The 24424-nt window shown below is 49.5% G+C and overlaps 1 protein-coding gene and 1 pseudogene across 3 annotated transcripts; both read left to right on the forward strand.

Moving 5' to 3' along the window:
• The first annotated feature begins 15924 nt into the window (after positions 1-15924).
• On the forward strand, positions 15925-17581 carry LOC125556226 (uncharacterized). Of its 2 annotated transcripts, none has more exons than XM_048719001.2 (2): positions 15925-16129; positions 16222-17581. In XM_048719001.2, the coding sequence occupies exon 2, from the start codon at positions 16275-16277 to the stop codon at positions 17403-17405; it is 1131 nt and encodes a 376-aa protein (XP_048574958.2). In that variant the 5' UTR covers positions 15925-16129; positions 16222-16274; the 3' UTR covers positions 17406-17581. The 2 variants fall into 2 exon arrangements, with proteins under 2 accessions (XP_048574958.2, XP_087382589.1); XM_087526463.1 differs by having other exon boundaries at positions 16226-17581.
• A 1972-nt stretch (positions 17582-19553) lies between these two features.
• LOC147971943 (uncharacterized) lies at positions 19554-21748 on the forward strand (annotated as a pseudogene). The gene is made up of 2 exons (XR_015603354.1): positions 19554-19813; positions 20923-21748. The product of XR_015603354.1 is annotated as an uncharacterized LOC147971943 (transcript).
• Positions 21749-24424: the final 2676 nt, after the last annotated feature.

The raw sequence follows: 24424 nt of genomic DNA on the forward strand, positions 1-24424 counted from the left end.
CTCCCATGGCAGCGGGGTCCTAGCGGAAACTAAGGGATATTAAGGCCTCCTTTTAATAGAGTACCTAACCAAAGCATTAACACATAGTGAATACATGAACTCCTCAAACTACGGCCATCACCGGTAAGTATCCCGATTATTGTCACTTCGGGGTTAACGGATCATAACACATAATAGGTGACTATAGACTTGCAAGATAGGATCAAGAACTCTCATATATTGATGAAAACATAATAGGTTCAGATCTGAAATCATGGCACTCGGGCCCTAGTGGCAAGCATTAAGCATGGCAAAGTCATAGCAACATCAATCTCAGAACATAGTGGATACTAGGGATCAAACCCTAACAAAACTAACTCGATTACATGATAAATCTCATCGAACCCATCACCGTCCAGCAAGCCTACGATGGAATTACTCACGCACGGTGGTGAGCATCATGAAATTGGTGATGGAGGTGTTGGGGAACGTAGCATAAATTCAAAATTTTCCTACGTGTCACCAAGATCTATCTATGGAGTCATCTAGCAACGAGGTAGGAGTGGATCTACATACCCTTGTAGATCACGCGCGGAAGCGTTCAAGAGAACCGGGTTGATGGAGTCGTACTCGTCGTGATCCAAATCACCGATGATCCTAGCGCCGAACGGACGGCACCTCCGCGTTCAACACACGTACGGAGCAGCGACATCTCCTCCTTCTTGATCTAGCAAGGGGGGAGGAGAGGTTGATGGAGATCCAACAGCACGACGGCGTGGTGGAAGTAGCGGGATTCCAACAGGGCTTCGCCAAGCGCTGCGGGAGGAGGGAGATGTGTCGTGGGAGGGAGAGGGAGGCGCCAGGCCTTAGGTATGTTTGCTCCTCCTTTTCCCCACTATATATAGGGCCAAGGGAGAGGGGGAGGCGCAGCCCTTGCCCCTTCCTCCAAGGAAGGGTGCGGCCAAGGGGGGGGAGGAGTCCATCCTCCCCAAGGCACCTCGGAGGTGCCTTCCCCCTTTAGGACTCTCCCCTTTTTCTCTTCTCTTGGCGCATGGGCCTCTTGGGGCTGGTGCCCTTGGCCCATATAGGCCAAGGCACACCCCCTACTGCCCATGTGGCCCCCCGGGGCAGGTGGCCCCACCCGGTGGACCCCCGGGACCCTTCCGGTGGTCCCGGTACAATACCGATGACCCCGAAACTTGTCCCGATGGCCGAAATAGCACTTCCTATATATAATTCTTTACCTCCGGACCATTCCGGAACTCCTCGTGACGTCCGGGATCTCATCTGGGACTCCGAACAACATTCGGGTTACCGCATACTAATATCTCTATAACCCTAGCGTCACCGAACCTTAAGTGTGTAGACCCTACGGGTTCGGGAGACATGCAGACATGACCGAGCTGACTCTCCGGTCAATAGCCAACAGCGGGATCTGGATATCCATGTTAGCTCCCACATGCTCCACGATGATCTCATCGGATGAACCACGATGTCAAGGACTTAATCAATCCCGTATACAATTCCCTTTGTCTAGCGGTACGATACTTGCCCGAGATTCGATCGTCGGTATCCTGATACCTTGTTCAATCTCGTTACCGGCAAGTCTCTTTACTCGTTCCGTAACACATCATCCCGTGATCAACTCCTTGATCACATTGTGCACATTATGATGATGTCCTACCGAGTGGGCCCAGAGATACCTCTCCGTTTACACGGAGTGACAAATCCCAGTCTCGATTCGTGCCAACCCAACAGACACTTTCGGAGATACCTGTAATGTACCTTTATAGACACCCAGTTACGTTGTGACGTTTGGCACACCCAAAGCACTCCTACGGTATCCGGGAGTTGCACAATCTCATGGTCTAAGGAAATGATACTTGACATTAGAAAAGCTTTAGCATACGAACTTCATGATCTTGTGCTATGCTTAGGATTGGGTCTTGTCCATCACATCATTCTCCTAATGATGTGATCCCGTTATCAATGACATCCAATGTCCATGGTCAGGAAACCGTAACCATCTATTGATCAACGAGCTAGTCAACTAGAGGCTTACTAGGGACATGGTGTTGTCTATGTATCCACACATGTATCTGAGTTTCCTATCAATACAATTCTAGCATGGATAATAAACGATTATCATGAACAAGGAAATATAATAATAACTAATTTATTATTGCCTCTAGGGCATATTTCCAACAGTCTCCCACTTTCACTAGAGTCAATAATCTAGTTCACATCGCCATGTGATTAACACTCACAGGTCACATCGCCATGTAACCAACATCCAAAGAGTTTACTAGAGTCAATAATCTAGTTCACATCACTATGTGATTAACACTCAATGAGTTCTGGGTTTGATCATGTTGCTTGTGAGAGAGGTTTTAGTCAACGGGTCCGAACCTTTCAGATCCGTGTGTGCTTTACAAATCTCTATGTCATCTCCTAGATGTAGCTACCACGCTCTATTTGGAGCTATTCCAAATAACTGTTCTACTTGGAGCTATTCTAAATTGTTGCTCCATTATATGCATCCGGTATCTCTACTCAGAGCTATCCGGATAGGTGTTAAGCTTGCATCGATGTAACCCTTTACGACGAACTCTTTTACCACCTCCATAATCGAGAAATTTCCTTAGTCCAGTAGTTACTAAGGATAACTTTGACCGCTGTCCTGTGATCCATTTCATGGATCACTCTTGTACCCCTTGACTGACTCATGGCAAGGCACACTTCAGGTGCGGTACACAGCATAGCATACTGTAGAGCCTATGTCTTAAGCATAGGGGACGACCTTCGTCCTTTCTCTCTATTCTGCCGTGGTCGAGCTTTAAGTCTTAACTTCATACCTTACAACTCAGGCAAGAACTCCTTCTTTGACTGATTCATCTTGAACACCTTCAAGATCATGTCAAGGAATGTGCTCATTTGAAAGTTCCATTAAGCGTTTTGATCTATCCTTATAGATCTTGATGCTCAATGTTCAAGTAGCTTAATCCAGGTTTTCCATTGAAAAACACTTTCCAAATAACCCTATATGCTTTCCAGAAATTCTACGTCATTTCTGATCAACAATGTGTCAACAACATATACTCATCAGAAATTCTATAGTGCTCCCACTCACTTCTTTGGAAATACAAGTTTCTCATAAACTTTGTATACACCCAAAATCTTTGATCATCTCATCAAAGCATACATTCCAACTCCGATATGCTTACTCCAGTCCTTAGAAGGATAGCTGGAGCTTTGCATACTTATTAGCATCTTTCAGGATTGACAAAACCTTCTGGTTGTATCACATACAACCTTTCCTCAAGAAAATCGTCGAGGAAACAATGTTTTGACATCCTATCTGCAAGATTTCATAAATAATGCAGTAATCGCTAATATAATTCCAACAGACTCTTAGCATCGCTACGAGTGAGAAAGTCTCATCGCAGTCAACTCCTTGAACTTGTCGGAAAACAACTTAACGACAAGTCGAGCTTTCTTAATGGTGACATTTACCATCATTGTCCGTATTCCTTTTAAAATCCATCTGCACTCAATAGCCTTACGACCATCGAGCCATTCTGCCAAAGTCTACAATTCGTTTTCATACATGGATCCTCTCTCGGATTTTATGGCCTCGAGCCATTTATCGGAATCTGGGCCCACCATCGCTTCTCCATAGCTCGTAGGTTCATTGTTATCTAGCAACATGACTTCCAAGACAGGATTACGTACCACTCTGAAGTAGTACGCATCCTTGTCATCCTACGAGGTTTGGGAGTGACTTGATCCGAAGTCTCATGATCAATATCATAAGCTTCCACTTCAATTGGTGTAGGTGCCACAGGAACAACTCTTTGTGCCCTGCTATACAGTAGTTGAAATGACGGTTCAATAACCTCATCAAGTCCCCACCATCCTCCCACTCAATTCTTTCGAGAGAAACTTTTCCTCGAGAAAGGACCCGATTCTAGAAACAATCCCTTATTGCTTTCGGATCTGAGACAGGAGGTATACCCAACTGTTTTGGGTGTCCTATGAAGATGCATTTATCCGCTTTGGGTTCGAGCTTATCATCCTGAAACTTTTTCACATAAGCAGCCCCAAACTTTTAAGAAATGACAGCTTAGGTTTCTCTAAACCATAGTTCATACGGTGTCATCTCATCGGAATTACATGGTGCCCTATTTTAAGTGAATGTGGTTGTCTCTAATGCCTAACCCATAAACTATTATGGTAATTCGATAAGAGACATCATGGTATGCATCATATCCAATAGGGTGCAGTTATGATGTTCGGACACACCATCACACTATGGTGTTCCAGGCTGTATTAGTTGTGAAACGATTTCCACAATGTCTTAATTTTGTGCCAAACTCGTAATTCAGATATTCATCTCTATGATCATATCATAGATCTTTTATCCTCTTGTCACGACGATCTTTCAACTTCACCCTGAAATTACTTGAACCTTTCAATAATTCAGACTCGTGATTCATCAAGTAAATATACTCAACATCTACTCAAATCATCTGTGAAGTAAGAACATAACGATATCCACTACATGCTTCAGCACTCATTGGACTGCACACATCAAAATGTAATACTTCCAACAAGTTGCTTTCTAGTTCCATTTTACTGAAACCGAGGCTTTTAGTCATCTTGCCCACGTGGTATGATTTGCATGTCTCAAGTGATTCAAAATCAAGTGAGTCCGAACGGTCCATTTGCATGGAGTTTCTTCATGCATATACACCAACAGACATGGTTCGCATGTCTCAAACTTTTCAAAAATGAGTGAGTCCAAAGATCCATCTACATGGAGCTTCTTCATGCGTTTTACACCGATATGACTTAAGTGGCAGTGCCACAAGTAGGTGGTACTATCATTACTATCTTTTGGCATGAACATGTGTATCACTACGATCGAGATTCAATAAACCATTCATTTTAGGTGCAAGACCATTGAAGGTATTATTCAAATAAACAGAGTAACCATTATTCTCCTTAAATGAATAACCGTATTGCGATAGACATAATCCAATCATGTCTATGCTCAACACAAACACCAATCTCGATGGTAGAAGGAGCATACGATATTTGATTATATCAACATTGGAAACACTTCCAACACATATCATCAGCTCACCTTTAGCTAGTCTCCGTTTATTCCATAGCTTTTATTTCGAGTTACTAACACTTAGCAACCGAACCGGTATCTAATACCCTGGTGCTACTAGGAGTACTAGTAAAGTACACATCAACACAATGTATATCCAATATACTTCTATCGACCTTGCCAGCCTTCTCATCTACCAAGTATCTAGGGTAATTCTGCTCCAATGGCTGTTCCCCTTATTACAGAAGCACTTAGTCTCGGGTTTGGGTTCACTTGCCCTTGCCCTTCTTGAAACTAGTGGTTTTACTAACCATCAACGATTGATGCTCCCTTTTGATTTCTACTTTCGCGGAGTCAAACATTGCGAATATCTCAAGGATCATCATATATGTCCCTGATATATCATAGTTCATCACGAAGCTCTAGCAGCTTGGTGGTAATGACTTTGGAGAACCATCACTATTTCATCTGGAAGATCAACTCCCACTCGATTCAAATGATTGTTGTACTCAGACAATCTGAGCACAAGTTCAACAATTGAGCTTTTCTCCCTTAGTTTGCAGGCTAAGAAAATCGTCGGAGGTCTTATACCTCTTGACGTGGGCACGAGCCTGAAATCCCAATTTCAGTCCTTGGAACATCTCATATGTTCTGCGATGTTTCAAAAACGTCTTTGGTGCCTCAATTCTAAACCATTTAGCATTACGCACTGAACTATCATGTAGTCATCAAAACGTGTATGTCAGATGTTCGCAACATCCACAGACGACGTTCGAGGTTCAGCACACTGAGCGGTGCATTAAGGACATAAGCCTTCTATGAAGCAATGAGGACAATCCTCAGTTTACGGACCTAGTCCGCATAATTGCTACTATCAACTTTCAACTAAATTTTCTCTAGGAACATATCTAAACAGTAGAACTGAAGCGCGAGCTACGACATAATTTGCAAAAACCTTTTGACTATGTTCAGGATAAACAAGTTCATCTTATGAACTCCCACTCAGATAGACATCCCTCTAGTCATCTAAGTGATTACATGATCCGAGTCAACTAGGCCGTGTCCGATCATCACGTGAGACGGACTAGTCAACATCGGTGAACATCTTCATGTTGATCGTATCTTCTATACGACTCATGCTCGACCTTTCGGTCTTCTGTGTTCCGAGGCCATGTCTGTACATGCTAGGCTCGTCAAGTTAACCCTAAGTGTTTCGCGTGTGTAAATCTGTCTTACACCCGTTGTATGTGAACGTTAGAATCTAACACCCGATCATCACGTGGTGCTTCGAAACACGAACTGTCGCAACAGTGCACAGTTAGGGGAGAACACTTCTTGAAATTGTTGTAAGGGATCATCTTATTTACTACCGTCGTTCTAAGCAAATAAGATGTATAAACATGATAAACATCACATGCAATCAAATAGTGACATGATATGGCCATCATCACTTTGCTCCTTTTGATCTCCATCTTCGGGGCTCCATGATCATCATCGTCACCGGCATGACACCATGATCTCCATCATCATGATCTCCATCATCATGATCTCCATCATCGTGTCTTCTTGAAGTTGTCACGTCATCTATTACTTCTACTACTACAGCTAACGGTTAGCAATAAAGTAAAGTAATTACATGACGTTTATGTTGACACGCAGGTCATAAATAAATTAAGACAACTCCTATGGCTCCTGCCGGTTGTCATACTCATCGACATGCAAGTCGTGATTCCTATTACAAGAACATGATCAATCTCATACATCACATATATCATTCATCACATTCTTTTGGCCATATCACATCACATAGCATACCCTGCAAAAACAAGTTAGACGTCCTCTAATTGTTGTTTGCATGTTTTACGTGGCTGCTATGGGTTTCTAGCAAGAACGTTTCTTACCTACGCAAAACCACAACGTGATATGCCAATTGCTATTTACCCTTCATAAGGACCCTTTTCATCGAATCCGATCCGACTAAAGTGGGAGAGACAGACACCCGCCAGCCACCTTATGCAACTAGAGCATGTTTGTCGGTGGAACCGGTCTCACGTAAAAATACGTGTAAGGTCGGTCCGGGCCGCTTCATCCCACGATGCCGCCGAATCAAGATAAGACTAGTAACGGCAAGCATATTGAACAAAATCAACGCCCACAACTACTTTGTGTTCTACTCGTGCATAGAAACTACGCATAGACCTAGCTCATGATGCCACTGTTGGGGAACGTAGCATAAATTCAAAATTTTCCTACGTGTCACCAAGATCTATCTATGGAGTCATCTAGCAACGAGGGAGGAGTGGATCTACATACCCTTGTAGATCACGCGCGAAAGCGTTCAAGAGAACGGGGTTGATGGAGTCGTACTCGTCGTGATCCAAATCACCGATGATCCTAGCGCCGAACGGACGGCACCTCCACGTTCAACACACGTACGGAGCAGCGACGTCTCCTCCTTCTTGATCCAGCAAGGGGGGAGGAGAGGTTGATGGAGATCCAACAGCACGACGGCGTGGTGGAAGTAGCGGGATTCCAACAGGGCTTCGCCAAGCGCTGCGGGAGGAGGGAGATGTGTCGTGGGAGGGAGAGGGAGGCGCCAGGCCTTAGGTATGTTTGCTCCTCCTTTTCCCCACTATATATAGGGCCAAGGGAGAGGGGGAGGCGCAGCCCTTGCCCCTTCCTCCAAGGAAGGGTGCGGCCAAGGGGGGGAGGAGTCCATCCTCCCCAAGGCACCTCGGAGGTGCCTTCCCCCTTTAGGACTCTCCCCTTTTTCTCTTCTCTTGGCGCATGGGCCTCTTGGGGCTGGTGCCCTTGGCCCATATAGGCCAAGGCACACCCCCTACAGCCCATGTGGCCCCCCGGGGCAGGTGGCTCCACCCGGTGGACCCCCGGGACCCTTCCGGTGGTCCGGGTACAATACCGATGACCCCGAAACTTGTCCCGATGGCCGAAATAGCACTTCCTATATATAATTCTTTACCTCCGGACCATTCCGGAACTCCTCGTGACATCTGGGATCTCATCCGGGACTCCGAACAACATTCGGGTTACCGCATACTAATATCTCTATAACCCTAGCGTCACCGAACCTTAAGTGTGTAGACCCTACGGGTTCGGGAGACATGCAGACATGACCGAGATGACTCTCCGGTTAATAGCCAACAGCAGGATCTGGATATCCATGTTAGCTCCCACATGCTCCACGATGATCTCATCGGATGAACCACGATGTCAAGGACTTAATCAATCCCGTATACAATTCCCTTTGTCTAGCGGTACGATACTTGCCCGAGATTCGATCGTCGGTATCCTGATACCTTGTTCAATCTCGTTACCGGCAAGTCTCTTTACTCGTTCCGTAACACATCATCCCGTGATCAACTCCTTGATCACATTGTGCACATTATGATGATGTCCTACCGAGTGGGCCCAGAGATACCTCTCCGTTTACACGGAGTGACAAATCCCAGTCTCGATTCGTGCCAACCCAACAGACACTTTCGGAGATACCTGTAATGTACCTTTATAGCCACCCAGTTACGTTGTGACGTTTGGCACACCCAAAGCACTCCTACGGTATCCGGGAGTTGCACAATCTCATGGTCTAAGGAAATGATACTTGACATTAGAAAAGCTTTAGCATACGAACTTCATGATCGTGTGCTATGCTTAGGATTGGGTCTTGTCCATCACATCATTCTCCTAATGATGTGATCCCGTTATCAATGACATCCAATGTCCATGGTCAGGAAACCGTAACCATCTATTGATCAACGAGCTAGTCAACTAGAGGCTTACTAGGGACATGGTGTTGTCTATGTATCCACACATGTATCTGAGTTTCCTATCAATACAATTCTAGCATGGATAATAAACGATTATCATGAACAAGGAAATATAATAATAACTAATTTATTATTTCCTCTAGGGCATATTTCCAACAGGCGGATGGTTGATGATGACGATGGCGATGGATTCCCCTCTCCGGAGCCCCGAACGGACTCCAGATCAGCGCTCCCGAGAGGTTTTAGGGCTTGGTGGTGGCTCCATATCGTAAAACGCGATGAATCCTTTTCTCTTATTTTTTTATCCGCGAAAGCAAATATATAGAGTTGGAGTCGAGGTCGGAGGAGCTCCAGGGGGGCCACGAGGTAGGGGGCGCGCCCCCACCCTCATGGCTAGGGTGTGGCCCCCCTGGTCTTCATCTTTTGCAAGGATTTTTTATTATTTCTGAAAAGATGTTCCGTGAAGTTTCAGGTCATTCCGAGAACTTTTGTTTCTGCACATAAATAACACCATGGCAATTCTGTTGAAAACAGCGTCAGTCCGGGTTAGTTCCATTCAAATCATGCAAGTTAGAGTCCAAAACAAGGGCAAAAGTGTTTGGAAAAGTAGATACGACGGAGACGTATCATGCAACAACAATTGGTATCAGAGCTTTGGTTCGGGCGATCACCGGCGACCATGGTGCTCGTCCCACACGGCGGTGGCATGGGCGGATCGGCGACGATGGCGATGCCGATGGTGATCGCGGACAACTACAAGGTCTGGGCCATCAAGGCGCAGGCGATCCTCGAGGTCCACACCGTATGGGAGGCGGTGGCACCGGGCGACGCGACGGTGAACGCGCGGAAGGACAAGACGGCGCGCGCGTTGCTTCTCGGGGCGTTGCCGGAGAATGTGCTGCTGCAGGTGTCGACAAAACTCACCGCCAAGGAGGTATGGGACTCCCTGAAGGTGAGGTTCGTCGGCGCCGATCGGGTCCGTGCGGCGAGGCTGGTGACGCTGCGCGGCGAATTTGACTGCCTGAAGATGGCGAACGGCAAGGAGCTCGACGTGTACGGTGGGAGGCTCGCGGCGATGGAGGCGAGGTACACCAACCTCAGGGAGACGCTGGGCGACGTGGCGCTCGTCAAGAAGCTGCTGGATACGGTGCCGGATCGGCTCTTCCCTGTCGTCGCCGGCATCAAGCAGTTCCATGATGTGACGACGATGGCGTTCGATGAAGCGCTCGGGCGGCTGCGCGCGTTCGACGAACGAGTTCGGCGTCGACGGCATGACAGCGGCGAGCGGGCGGACGAACAACTCCTTTTCACGGTAGCGCAGTGGCGAGCGCGGGAGCGGCAGCAAGGCAGAGCACGGGACGACGACGACGGGCGCAGCGTGGCGTCGGGGAGCAGCGGCAACAGGCGCAGGCGCTGCTACAAGTGTGGGGAGAACGGGCACTTCCGGCGCGAGTGCCCGCAGCTGTGGAAAGGACCGGCGGCGAAGCAGGCTCTTTTGGCCGGCGCCAACGTCGATGACGACGGACTCCTCTAGACCGTGGCTTAGGGTGTGTGTTGGAATAAGCCACGACGTGTATGGTCAGGCTCGTCGGGGCGCGTCGGGTGCGCGCGGGACGTGCGGGACGCACTGATGCGGTCGGGCTCATCGGGCAATCGGTGCGCGGGGGACATGCGGGACGCAGCGTTGGCGTGGTGTATGTGTGTGTATGGGCGGTGTGTGGCCGCGTCAGGTTCGTAGGGGTGTGTGTGTGTGTGTTTGCTCGTGGGGTGCGTGTGTGGCATGGTGGTGTGAGTTAGCTAGCTAGTTGGTTAGCAGGCTGTTAGGGCATCTCCAGCCGTTGGCCCCCCAGGACGCATAAAAATCGCCCCCTGGGGGCGAGCCGACGATGCACTCGGCGCTGGGGGCGGGTTTGCGCCCAGTCGTCGCCCCCAGCTCGCCCCCAGGCGCCGAAATTGGCCCACTTTGCAGCCCAATTTCGGCGGATAAACGGCCCATATGGGCGAGAATAGGCCCATATTCGGCGTGGTTCGCCGTGTCTCGGCGTTCAATTATCAACACAATTATTTCTTATCACATATTTCATCACAGAAAAATCAAATACTTCAACAAAATACTACAACAACAAATAATTCAATACAAATTATATTGTTCAACAAATAAAAACTCGTATTTCATCACGAGGCGTCCCCCTTGAGCCTCCATAGGTGCTCAATCAGATCTTTCTGCAGTTGATGATGCACCTGTGGGTCTCGGATCTCCTGACGCATACTGAGATAGGCAGTCCAAGTTGCCGGTAGCTGGTGATCAACTTCGGCTAGAGGACCCTGCCTGTAGTATGGTTCAGTGTCAATCACTGGGTCTTCTTGCTTGCTCTCGATGATCATGTTGTGCAAGATGACACAGCAAGTCATGATCTCCCACATTTGATCTTTCGACCAGGTCTGAGCGGGGTACCGAACAACAGCGAATCGAGATTGGAGCACACCAAATGCCCGCTCGACATCCTTCCGGCAAGCCTCCTGAACTTTCGCAAACCAGGCGTTCTTGCCTCCTGGCACAGGGTTTGAGATCGTCTTCACAAATGTCGACCATCTCGGATAGATGCCGTCAGCTAGATAGTACCCCTTGTTGTATTGGTGCCCATTGATCTTGAACTCCCGGATGGAATTCACAATCCTGAGGAAGAGCTTTCGGCTCATCCGATAACGGCGCCGAAATGTTCTCTCACCATGAAGTGGAGCATCGGCGAAGTAGTCGGAGTAGAGCATGCAGTAGCCTTGCAGACGATGCCGGTTCTTTGCTTTCACCCGCCCCGGCGCCGAGCCACCTCGCCGCGGCTTTTCACTGCTCGCCAGCAGCTGGGCGAGGGCGGCGAGCACCATGAGATGCTCTTCTTCCTGGACGTCGGTCGCGGCTTCCTCCTCCAGCAGTGCGGCGAGCTCTTCCTCCTCGTCCGAGTCCATCGCCGAGGCAGGCAAAACGCCGAACACCTTGCGCTCGGTGGGCGTGTACCCGCCGTTAAACCGCGCCTCCGCGGCCGGAAACGCCCAGTTGCTGCGGGAGGGGCTGCCGCGGCGAAGTGCTGCTATTTTCCGGCGGGGAATGGCTATCTAGCGGAGTAGGGCGGCGGCCGTCGCCGGGATATAGCTAGTGGTGGCCGAGGGCGCGGGGGGTGCGAGGCGAGTCAGGGGAAGAAAACCTTGACTTTTCCCCTGTTGGTGTGGGCCAGGCGTGCTTTTCCCTAGCGCCGGAGCCCCCAACGGCTCCCCAGCGCGCCGGGTTCGGCCTGTGACCGCCGGGCGGAAAAAAGGTCCGAACCGACGATTTTCGGCGTCCTGGGGGCGCGACTGGGCCGTTTTTTCAGCGCCGACGTCGAAAAAGTGGCCTGGGGGGCCTGTTGGGGGCGCGGCTGGAGATGCCCTTAGCATCAACCGGTGGAGCTCGCCGGGTCGTGCGCGTGCCGGGCGGATTGCATGCATGCAGCGGAGATAGCTATGCGTTCGTGCGTACGTGCGCAACGGAACCATGGGGGCTACGCTGCTGTAGGACTACAAAGCATGGCCACTAGTGTGTTTGTAAATTGAATTTTGAGCTTTTGGAATAGTAACGGGGCGGTGTGTGCAGCCGGGTGAAACTCTAGTGTATTGTGATTCTTCTTCTACCTCTAGTCCTGAGTGAGAGAGAGCTGCAACAACACCCCGGTGAATCGGTCGGCTCGAGGGAGCTCCTCAAGGCCTTCCGCTAGGACTGCCGCCGCCGGAACCCCACGGGGTGGGCGGAGGTCGACGACATCGGCGACCGCGCCGTGTTCATGGACGGCTTCTGCGGCTTCTGTGTGGAGGCCAACGGGGTCAACGGGGTACGGAGGAACTGCATGTACATGGCGAGCTCGTACCAGGACTGAAGTTACACCAAGGGCGTGTTTGGTTGCCCGCATGCAGTCCAACCAGACCTGCACGGGATGTGTGGGGCCTGTTTGTTTGGCTGGGCTGCATGCGGTTTGTGGCCCGCACGGACCTTAAAGCAGCCCGCAGCCTGGCCTGGCGGAAATTGCCGAGTCGGCAGTTTCTCGCGAGCCTGGGCACGGCCACGCGTGCGAGGCAGTTGCACGCCTCGGACAGCGTGGGAGACGGAGGGGACGTCCCATAACTCGCCCCCACTCTCCTGTCACCACCCAGTCGCACTGTTCCCACCGCTCCCTCTCTCCCTCACCACCCCTCCCTCTCCTCTCCTCCGATGGCTCCGCCTCGCCCACCGCCGTGCCGCCCTTCGACCCCCGTCGACCAGCGCATCGCCAGCATACAGGAGTGTTGGCTGGCCGGGCTCCAGAACTCGGGGCTGAACCTGGCGTCGGCGCTGCAAGCGTCGTCCCCCATCTGCTGCCGGCCACCACCAGCGCCGGCCAATGTGGTGCTGGCCGTTCCTGCTCCGACGTGGATTCCGGACCTCGTGGTCCTGAGCTCGGCGCCGACGCCATCGAGGGAGCCGCCGCTTGTTGGGACCCCATTGGACAGGGGGGTTTTCTTGACCCCCGTCCAAGGGTTTTCTCCTGTCGACGGGCCGTCCTCCTCGACCTCCGGCGTGGCGGTGAGCACGGGGCCGATGCCGTAGGCCGTCGCCAGGGCCGGCTCCTCCTCTTCTCCGCCACCTCTCTCCTTCGGTCCTTCCTGCCGGGGTTTTCACCCCGGCCTCGGTTCGCTGCGACTGCGCGTGCTCCGGTGAGTCAAACCCCTCAATGCTTTCTCGTAGATGTAGATTAGGGGTTTAATTCTTTGGCATGTGCTAGTAGTTAGTGGATTGATAGGATTAGATAGGATTGGAGTAGATCTGATTGGATGCGATCCCAATCGAATCCAATCGTACCAATCTATTCTTGTTTCATACAGTGTGTGTCCTAGGATAATTTTCTTCTGCTACTGCTAGTGTGTCCTAGGATCTGTGTTCATGCTACTAGCTGTGTTCATGCTAGAATCCCAATGGTAGTGTACTTTGCTATGATCTGTGTGCATGGTAGGGTCTTGCTAGGATGTGTGTTCATGCAAATGGCATGTTCATGTTCAAGCTAGGATCATGTTAATGTTGTTGTTCATATTGCTAACATACATATTCAAGCTAGGGTTTGTGTTGATTGTTATACGTGCTTGTAGTAGGACCATTTTAGGATGCTGCCAAATTTGCATGGCTGCACATGGATGCTATTGGCACTTGTTTTTGCTATTTTTAGATGTTTCCATGCTTAGGATAGTGCACTGATGAGAGGCAGTTGCAGAAAAGCAGATGCCCTGATCATTGGCACTTGCTGTTGGGCAAGTCCACTGATCAGTGGCATTTTCCTAACATCAAGTGCCATTGATAAGTGGCATTTGCTCAAAGAGTTTGTGCACTGATCAGTGGCATTTGCTCTTGAGAAAATGTCTCTGATTAGTGCCATTTTGCAAAGAGTTTGTGCACTAATACTTGCCATCTTACCTGACAAGATATTGAAGACTGGCTGGGATGTGACGGGTGCAGGAGCTCAAGTGGTGGCCGGAGCTGAGGACGCCGAGGATTTCATCCCCACGAATAGGTGGCTCAGGACGATGGACCTGCCTGGCAGGATCGCCTTCATGAGCCTGCCTCATTCAAAGGGACGATCTCCGAGGTAGGGCCACGAGGAGGGGCCCCGGGAGCAAAAGCATAAGAAGAGCAAACGAGCTTGGACAGAAACAATGTTTTTTTTAAATTTGGGGGCAAATCAAACGGGTATGACACAACTAGGGGCTCAAATGTAATTGTTCCTAGATAAAACTCCTCCGGTGCATTTCACACAGACCATGGGTCTTTGGCTCTTAATCAGTCTTTAGCTAACACTGATAAGGGCATATCCAAGGTAAAAGAAAAACCATAAGAAAATAGGGGGAAAATAAAGAAAGCAAAGAAAACTCGACCCACAAATAGCGAAAACCGGATAAAAAACAACACGGAAAAAACAAGGCCAAACTGTGAAGAAACAAATAGGCGTGCTTTTTTCTATTCCGCGCTTATAAAGTCGGTTACTTCGCTAATCATAGGCAGCGCACATCCCTGCTTTGAACTGTCGCGACGAATAGGCCGGCCCATATAATGCGAGAGATGAACACTTGGTGATTAGAGATCAGTTCACCGATTTGACAGCGGACCGGTTAACAACAACTATTTTATCAGATGTCCGGTTTTAGGAAGCTTTTGACCAGTTTTTTGTTTGGTTTTCTACCTCTTTCTTCATTTTAAGTTTTTTGTATTTTTTTTTCAAATTCGTGATTTTTTTCAGAATTCATGAGTAGTTTTGAAATCCTTGAGCTTTTTACAACTCTGTCAAAAAAATTCATGAACTTTTCTGAAATTTGTGAATAATTTTCAAAAATTTGTAAACATTTCTTCAATTTGGTCAACAATTTTAAAATATATGAATAATTTTAATCTTATGAACTTTTTCCTAATTCTTGATCAATTTTCAAGTTCCTCAACATTTTTAAAGTATATGAATAATTTTACTGTTATGAACTTTTCCCTAATTCTTGGACAATTTTCAAATTAATTAAAAATTCAAATTCGTGAATAATTTTTAGAGATTCATGAACACTATTAAAATTTATTCAATGTTTTAAATTCTTAAATATGTTCCAAATTCATGAACAATTTTTGAATTGATGAACATTTATTTTAAATTCAGAAACGTTTTTCAAGTGTTGAACTTTTTCTATTAAATCCATATTTTTTCTTCAAATCTGCGAACTTTTTCAAAGCCACAAACATTTTCTTAAATGCACGAACTTTTTTAGATACTGTTTCTTACAAAAGCCAATGGTCAACCAATCAACGGTCAACCGTTGATCGAACGTACCAAGCCTGAAATCGCGAGCGAGCGAACAAAGGAAGGAACCGCGACCTGGAGCGAAGCACGTTGCTTGGTGGGCCGGCCCATGCCAGAGGGCGTGTGAGCGCCAGTTTACCAGCGGCCGCGTCAAGCGCTGTATATGAGGTCTCCGTCACCCCCTCAAAAAAAAAAAAAAAAAAAAAGAGGTCTCCGTCAGACTCGCCGCGCCCCCCATATAAATCTCGCCGCCCCTCCCCTCCTCCTCCTCCGCCACCGCCGCCGCCGCCTTCTGTCTGCCCCATTCATCCTGCTAGGAACACCAGGGCTTTCAGAATTGATTCGCGTTCGGTGGGTCTTAGCTAGAGGTAAATTTTGGGATTGGAGGCATACGGGATTTGATTCCGCTGCTGCAGGTAAGAAGTTACAACAACTTTCTACTGAGATTAATCCAGATATATTTGGTTTCAACAACTTTTAGAGGTGTATAACTCGTATCTCTTGATAGTCAGGATACTCGACTACTGCCTAGCTCGCTGGGTTGTTAGTTCGGCGAGGACGATGAATCGTGAGTTTGCCAACGTGATAGTGCGCGATTACGGCTGTAAATTTTATTCGCTGCTCCGGGTCAACCTCAAGCAGCATCTCTTCCACCGCTCAGCAGCAGCCGCGGAAAAGGCGAGTAACAACAAGAAGGGATTACCGTCGGCCATCCCGAGCTTGGAGCCTCTGCCCGAGCACAAGATCAACTTCTCGACGCCGCCAATGATGGAGGACGCGACGGACTTTCACTTCTTCTCCCTGCTCAAAGGGCAGGCAGAGGGCCGTGTCATGTTCGCCCCCACTTGCGGCAATGCCGTGATGTACGACATTGACATAGACGCCGTCGTTGCCATGCCCGACACTAACTTCTGCAAACAGAGGGACTCAATCTCCTTGTCCATGACCAGGCCTGGGAGCCAAGACGACGACGAACAGCACTATGTCTTGAGCAAAGAACCGAGGAATGTCTTGTTTGAGGTCTTGGAGTACGGGAGGAACGGCTCCGCCAGGGGTCCATCCGCTGGGATTGAACGGAGGTGGCACTGGCAACATCTGCCCTCGCCGCCGATGCGTGGACCATACCTGCCTGACCTCCACAGGAGAGCGGTCTTCCACCCCTCCGCGGCGGCGGTGGTCGATGAGACCACTCTGTGTGTGTCGTCTGTGGACGCCGGAGCCTATGCCTTTGACACGGTGAAAGGTGAGTGGAGGCAGGCTGGAAGCTGGGCGCTGCCCTTCCATGGCGCCGCGGAGTACGTCCCTGAGCTTGGCCTCTGGTTTGGCGTCAATGCTGCCGTCGGCAACACCCACCACTGTCTGGGTGCCTTCGACCTGTCTTCCTGGCCACCCGTGGAGCACCGCACCTGGAACTATCTCGATCCGTTGTCCGACAAGTGGTCGACATGGCAGAGGCACCTACTCAACCTTGGCTCAGGCAAGTTCTGCATCGCCACCAGCTTTCAAAATATCCAGTGGCGCACACCATGTAATGCAGCAGGCTACCCTTTACACGGGCTAGATGATGAGATGGTGGTCAATGACCTTACCATCTTGACGGGCGTCGAGGTTGTGCGTTGTGGCGACGGGCTCAAGATGATCAACCACAAGTCTAAACGCTTTGAAGGCATTGAAATCCACTGCGTGCTCTGAGCCAAAACTCGTCTGTTTCTTCGGGACTAGATGTGTGTGGGGTTCATTTCTTCTTGGATCGTAACAAAATTATATGCTATGGCCATGAACAAAACTTTGCAGGATGTGCATCTGTCCTCGTATATAAGATTCTCTATTCGGATCTTAAACGACTGAATCAAAATTATCGAACTTTTTTTTTGCCTGTGTGCAGCTGGCATTTTACTCATTTACTGTGAATTTTGGGCCCTTATGCGCACTGATATAGATATATAAACTGAAGCCGGGGGTTTGAGCAGGGCTCGGTTCAGTTCTACGATTCAGGTAAGGGCTTTGAGCATGGCTCAGTTCAGTTCTATGATTCAGATATTCGAATAAAAATTATCTTCAGTACACCCCCTTTAAGCGGACCTCAATTCAACAAAATTATACATTAAACATCTGCTTCTATATTGTTTTGGCCGAAAGAGATTTTTATTTTACATAGATGCATTGATTGGTGATAACATTAGTTTTACTATTATATACGAGCCGTGGAACCCGCGTCAGGACAACAGGGTTGGGCTTCTTTCTAATGACCGCAGCATGATCCGCACGCCACTGGCAGGAGAGCCTCCAGTTGTGAAACTACAGTCACACCCTCATCAGTGCCAATGGTGACATCGGGGCATTCACCTCGACAGACAATCTTAACTCTGAATCAGCGTCCCTTGAATCACTTCAAAGCATCAACGTTTCATATCTAGGGTTCCTAATTTCCCCCAGGTTACCAACTACGCCATTTCATGTCTTGCAAGCCTGCTAATCAAAATCGACCACTATTTTCCAAGCAATCGCAATTCCTGTGCCTACAGTTACACACGTGTCCGCCGTTCCTTCCTTTGGAACATCGCTGAGCGGGCCACGGGCGCTCAATGTCTAGTCGCCTGGAAACAGGTCTGTCGTGCCAAATCTGAAGGAGGACGGGGGGTACGAGACCTGGCTACCCAGAATGAGTGCCTGCTGCTGAAGATGATACACCGGCTTCACGCCGCTCCTCCGTCCAGATGGGCATCTTGGATCTGGGCGGGTGCGGGCGGCTGCTCTCTCCTGTCGCGTGGCGAGCTGGTGCTTGGCGAGCACCGAGTCACCCTCGTCAAGCTGCTGCCCCTCTACCGGGCCCTCTCAAAGGTGGACGTGGGGGACGGGAGGTCCTTCTTCTTCTGGTGGGACTGCTGGCGTCCCTGTGGAGCAATCGCCTCGGCCTTCCCTGCTCTCCTCTCTCACTCCGTCGACAGGGAGGCCACGGTCTGGCAGGTGCGACGGCGTGGCATCGCCGCTTTCCTGGTCCCCCGGCTCACGGCGATGGGCGCGCGCGAGCTGCTGACTATGCAGATGTTGCTGGCTGAGGCCCCCAACAAATCAGGCCCCGACGAGCGTCAGCTAGTCCGCGCGAAGGCGCGCGGGGGAGGCCTGTCCTCCAGCACGGTCTACGGCCTCCTGCAGTTTGGCGGGGTGACCGCGCCCTATGCTGCCATGATCTGGGGTGCGCGGGTGCCATCCCGAATCAAGTTCTTCTGCTGGCTTCTGGTTCAGCAGCGCATTCACACGCGCGACGTCCTGCTGCGGAAGTGCATCCTCGCTACGGATGAGGCCGGCTGCCCCCTCTGCCCCGCCCCCCTCGAGACAGCCGACCACTTGTTGTTCTCCTGTCCATTCGCGGGACAGTTCTGGCAAAAAATCGGGATGTGCCCTGATGGGGCCTCGGTTTGCCACCTACACTCCATGGCTGAGGCAGGGAGAAACGCCGTCGACTCTGCCCTGGAGTTTGTGATGCTTTGCTGCTGGCAGCTGTGGAAGCACCGCAACACCGTGGTTTTCCAACGACAGGCTCCGTCCATGACCTGGGTCCTGCGGTGCTATAGGGAGGACGCCGAGCTGTGGAGCGCCCACCTACGTCGCGATGATCGAGCCGATGTAGACTCCTAGCTGAGAGCTCTCGCTCCCTAGCCTTGTTTATCCCCCTGTTTCTGAAATTTCTGTCTATGTAAACATCTGGGATCCTAGCCCACTTTTGATCAATATTGTTGGGAAACCGGGGCCACCGAGGGGTGGCGGCAGCCTCGTGCGTATCGCACGGGGTAGCCCCTCCCGTTTCCCCCACTTTACGTTAAGTGGGTACTTATCCCTTGACCCTGGAGTCCCTATATAAAGCAACGAGGAGCTATCATTGTAATCTTTGATCATTGATTAATAAAGCTGGCCTCCTCCATATCTCTCTGTGTCATTTACTTTCGCGTGTTCGACTACTTCGTCTACGACGCTCGCCCTCGCTCCGCAACCTCGGACCGGACTCGCCGACGAAGTTGCGGAACACGTTATCAGCATGCTTCGCTCCATCAACTCTCCGTCAAGCCTGCATCACGCAGGCTTTCGTCGATCCCGCGGAGGTATAAGATCCGATCCCCCTTTTTGCAAAAATGGATTCCTCTCGTTACCGCGATTCCATTTTTGCGATTAGTTTATTTTTCGGATTTCATCTACCTATGGTGTGGATTTTCCTCCCAAGAACCGAGCTGACGAATACGTCGCCGACCAATGTCGATGTTCTTGGACTAAGAGGAACTTGTCGACTGCACTATAGGGAGTCGGTGCGCATCGCGATCCAGATGGTCGCGGTACCGCCGCAAAAGCACCAGATGTGCCATGCGCCGTCGGAGTTCTGGATGAACGCGACGAAGATCGCATCCCGAGACATACTGGCAGCGACCCCGCTGGTCGCCGGCGTCGCGCCGCTGGCTGCCGCCGCCACGTCCCGCTATCGCCGCGTTCACGTGCCCGTTGCACGCGCAGCCGCCATGCCCTGCTTCGAGGGCCGCCGTGCCCGCGCTGCCGCGCCGTGGCCGTTGGCCGCGCCGGCCGCGCCAGCCGGCCACGCCGTGGCCGCAAGCTGCCCTGGCCGGCCCTGGTCGCCGCTCCGGCGAGCCGTGGCGCCTGGCCAGCCCCGGCCGCACCCGTGTGCGTGCCGCCGCCGCACCCCGATGCGGGCGCTAGGGGAAACCCTAGCGTCCCTACAGGAAAGGTTGTCGGCTGCTGGGCCGGCCCTGCTGGCTCCTGGGCCGGATGGGCCGCGGCTGTGGGTGTCCCTCCATACAAAAAAAGGGGCGCCGGCTGTAGTGCGAGATTTTTGCAATTTAGCCCCCGTAGTTTCTAGATTTTACGCATGTTTTATTCCTGCTGTAATATTTCGCGTAGAAACCCCTGGAACTGTCTGTTTTCACTGAAAACACGTATTTGGGCTTAAAAATGCCTCGGGAATTCAATTTTTGGGCTAGTTTTGACATACGAGATGCGCTTAACATGCTATCCTTTGTAACATGATATTATTATATGATTTTACTGTTGTAGATTAATTGTTTAGCACTCTTAATCATTTAGTAAGTCATATAACAACATGTTTTAAATATTGGAACGTCATTTTAATTGAATAAGTTTATCAACATCGCATTTGTGCAAAAGATTACCTGCTGTAATCTCATGATTTTTGCATAAATTGCAGATGGCCGGAATTGTCCACAAAGAGTTTGCTGAGTTGGCCCAAACGGGGATGAACTACCTGTCATGGGCTTCGGACTGTGAGATTTTTCTCCAGGGCAGAACCCTCCTGAGGGCGATCGGTAAGGGGACCCAGCTGGCCCCCACCGATCCCAAGTTTGAAACTGAGAATGCGCAGGCTCTGCATTTTCTCCGTCATCACCTATCACCTACTCTGAAAGATGAGTATATGGCTGAACGGAGTGCTTCTGGCCTTTGGACCGCTCTTAAGCAGCGGTTTGAGCGGCTGAAGTACGCTGTTAAGCCACGTGCAGAGGCAGAGTGGATCCGTCTGAGGTTTGCGGACTTCAAGACGGTTGGGGAGTACAATTCGGCTCTACACCGAATTTGTACGACTCTTCAGATGTGTGGTACTCAGATTACCGACACTCAGAAGATTGAGAAACCCTATCCACTTTCCACCCTGACGCGGTCCTGTCCGCACGGAACTACCGCCAGGGCAACTACACGAGGTATTCAGAGTTGATTGACGTCCTCCAGGTGGCAGAGGCGCAGGACGAGGTTCTGAAAAAGAACTTTGCCGCGCAACCACTTGGGGGGAGTTCTCGTCAGGAGGTGAATGCTCTCAAAGTTCGCAAGCCTCAACAGAAGAAGAGGGGCCACAAGGGCAAGAAGAAGGGCCCTTAGCCCTCCGCCCCGGCTAAGCAGCAAAAGCCGGGCAAGGGGGGGCAGAGGCCTCAGGACTGCTTTCGGTGTGGCTCGGTGGAGTATTTCTCCCGCCAGTGTCGCGCACCACACGAGGTCGTTGATGCATATAAGGCCCGGAAGGCGCGTGAGATGCACCTTGCCTTGGTTCAGGAGGGAGCACCACTGGCGCCCATGGCGGCACTGTAAGTGCATCTAGTGCCCCTTAGTGATTTTGGTGTATTGAAGACTTATAGGTTAAGGGACTAATGCGTGTATGAGTGTACACAGGTCTATAAGTCTATGAGGAGTTTTATATTTACAGGAAAAGTCGACCCCTAAAAATGAATATCTTTGACTGAAGATTTTGGTATTTCTGAAGACTTTCATGAAGACTTTTAAAGTGAAGAAATTGGTGTGTCCGTGAAGACTTGATATTCATGTGAGGAATATGAAGCTTGAAGACTTTCGTTTTCATAGTTTTTTTTATCTTTCTTGAGTCATAGGAAACATCGTACTGTTAAAGGGGTCGAGGAAATACTAAGGAAAAATTTCCATGTGATGCTCAACTCAAAAGCCTACACCTACCAATCCCTTCGAGTGAAGCCATTGGAAATCTCATACAGTTCAGTCAATTTCTTCAGTGACAGAGACGAAGTTCTTCTGGTCTCTAAGGAATTTGTCCTGACTGAGGAGTTAGGAATTCGCCAGTGCGGATTTCCTACACAGTGAGGAACATGATAGACCTGAGGATTTTGCTACTCAAAATTCCGACCGTTGTTGTGCTATGCGCCAGCTGTCCCAAAATATCTATCCACCTAACGGTCATATCATTGAAGGGCATTTATGTATTATCATGTCGGGCTACTCCCTAGGCTATAAATAGCCGCCCCCTACAACCACTAGCTGGTTGGCTGCTCCGAGAGAAACTGACACCTGTCATTTGAGAGCAACCCATCCTCCGAGGACTTTGAGTGAAAATCATCAAGTGAGGAAAAACCAAAAACCCAAAACCCAAACACTTACAAACCCCAAGTGATTGAGCATCACTGAAGAGATTGATTCTGAGTGGATCCGACGCTTGTTACCTTTGAAGACTGTGTGACCAAGTTTGTGAAGGTTTGGAAGTCGCCTGAAGACTTACCACGAGTGATTGGACGAGGTCTGTGTGACCTTAGTTCAAGGAGAATACGGTGAGGACTGGGTGTCTTGGACTAAGTGTCCTTGACTGGGTGTCCGGGACTGTGTGTCCTCAAGTGTAAATACTCAGCCGCTCCAACCAGACGTACAACTGAGACAGCAGTTGGAACTGGTCTACCAAATCATTGTCTTCACCACTGGTTCTATTTCCTCAACTCTTTCATTTCCTCATAACTGTGTTGTATGTTTGTTCATATCTGTGTTTGAAGACTTTGACTGAAGACTTTCTCAATTTCCTTAGTTCAATTTCTTCAGTCTGTTTGTTTTCATCCTGTGTTATCCTGTGATTACACTTCCTATACTCTGTGTCTGTCTTCATTTCATCATGATGACTATGCTTGTATTCTGTTATGTTTACCTTTGAGTACTTATTCCGCTGCTAGTAGTTCTTCGCTAAGGAATTTCCTCATCGGCAAATTCCTCAGTGAAGAATTTCATAAAAATCGCCTATTCACCCCCTCTAGTCGATATAACGCACTTTCAATTGGTATCAGAGCAAGGTATTCCCTTATTCTGTGTGATTTTGGTTTAACCGCCTGGAGTTTTAGTTATGTCGACCGCAGGTATGATCAAGGTCTCTGCTGGGTGTCCTACCTTCGATGGGACGGACTACCCCTACTGGAAGAATAAGATGCGAATGCACCTTGAAGCAATTGATAACGATCTATGGTATGTTGTGGAAAATGGTGTTCCCTCAGTCACACCTTCTCTGAATGCTGCCGATGTGAAGAGATTCAAGCAACTCGACTCTCAAGCGAAGAATATCATATGTGGCCATCTGAGCAAAGGACAGTATGGCAGAGTGAGTGCTTTGGAAACAGCGAAGTTTATCTGGGACAGGTTGTCCAAAGTGAATGAAGGAGTCTCAACTCAGCGTGACTCTCGAGTTGATGTTCTTCGCAATCTCTTCAACTGCTTCAAAAGACTCGACAATGAAAATGTTCAACAAACCTTCGATCGCCTCACTGACATCTCAAACAAGCTTCAAGCACTTGGTGCCACTGACATCACCGACCATGAGGTGGTGAAGAAATTGCTGAGATCGCTTGATTCCTTGTTTGACACTCTGGCATTGATGATACAAGAACGTGCTGATTACAAGTCACTTGATCCCGCTGATATTCTCGAGAGGCTAAATACTCATGAGTTCCAACTTGCTGAAAAGAGAGATCTCTATGGTTCAAGCTATGGCAGAACACGTGCACTGAAGGCCAAGGCAGTATCTGAGTCCGAAGATGAAGACTCTGGTAGCAGCCTTGGTGATCCTGACGAACTGAGCCATGATCTGGCTCTGCTCGTGAAGAAGTTCCAAAAGTTCTCAAGACGTGGTCGCCTTGGAAGATCCTCAAGGAGCAATGATTCCTCATCCAGTGACTACAAGAAGAGGCTCTGTTACAAATGCAAGAAACCTGGACATTTCATTCAAGATTGTCCTCAGTGGGAAAAGGAATCAAAGAAGAAGAAATACAAGGATTACAGTTCTGATGATGCGAAGAAAAAGAAGAAATCCACAAAATCCTCATCATCAAAATCCTCAAAGCCTTCATATCACAAGAAGAGCATCTCCAAGAAGGCCAGGGCATTCATTGGCAAGGAAATGGACTCTGAGGCTGAATCTAAAG

This window comes from Triticum urartu, chromosome 5A (genome assembly GCF_056163025.1).
Source record: "Triticum urartu cultivar PI428250 chromosome 5A, HENAU_Tu73, whole genome shotgun sequence".
NCBI classification, from domain to species: domain Eukaryota; kingdom Viridiplantae; phylum Streptophyta; class Magnoliopsida; order Poales; family Poaceae; genus Triticum; species Triticum urartu.

Excerpts from the sequence above, each read along its gene's own strand:
- LOC125556226 (XM_048719001.2), top strand. The coding sequence starts at position 16,275 with ATGAATCGTGAGTTTGCCAACGTGATAGTGCGCGATTACGGCTGTAAA.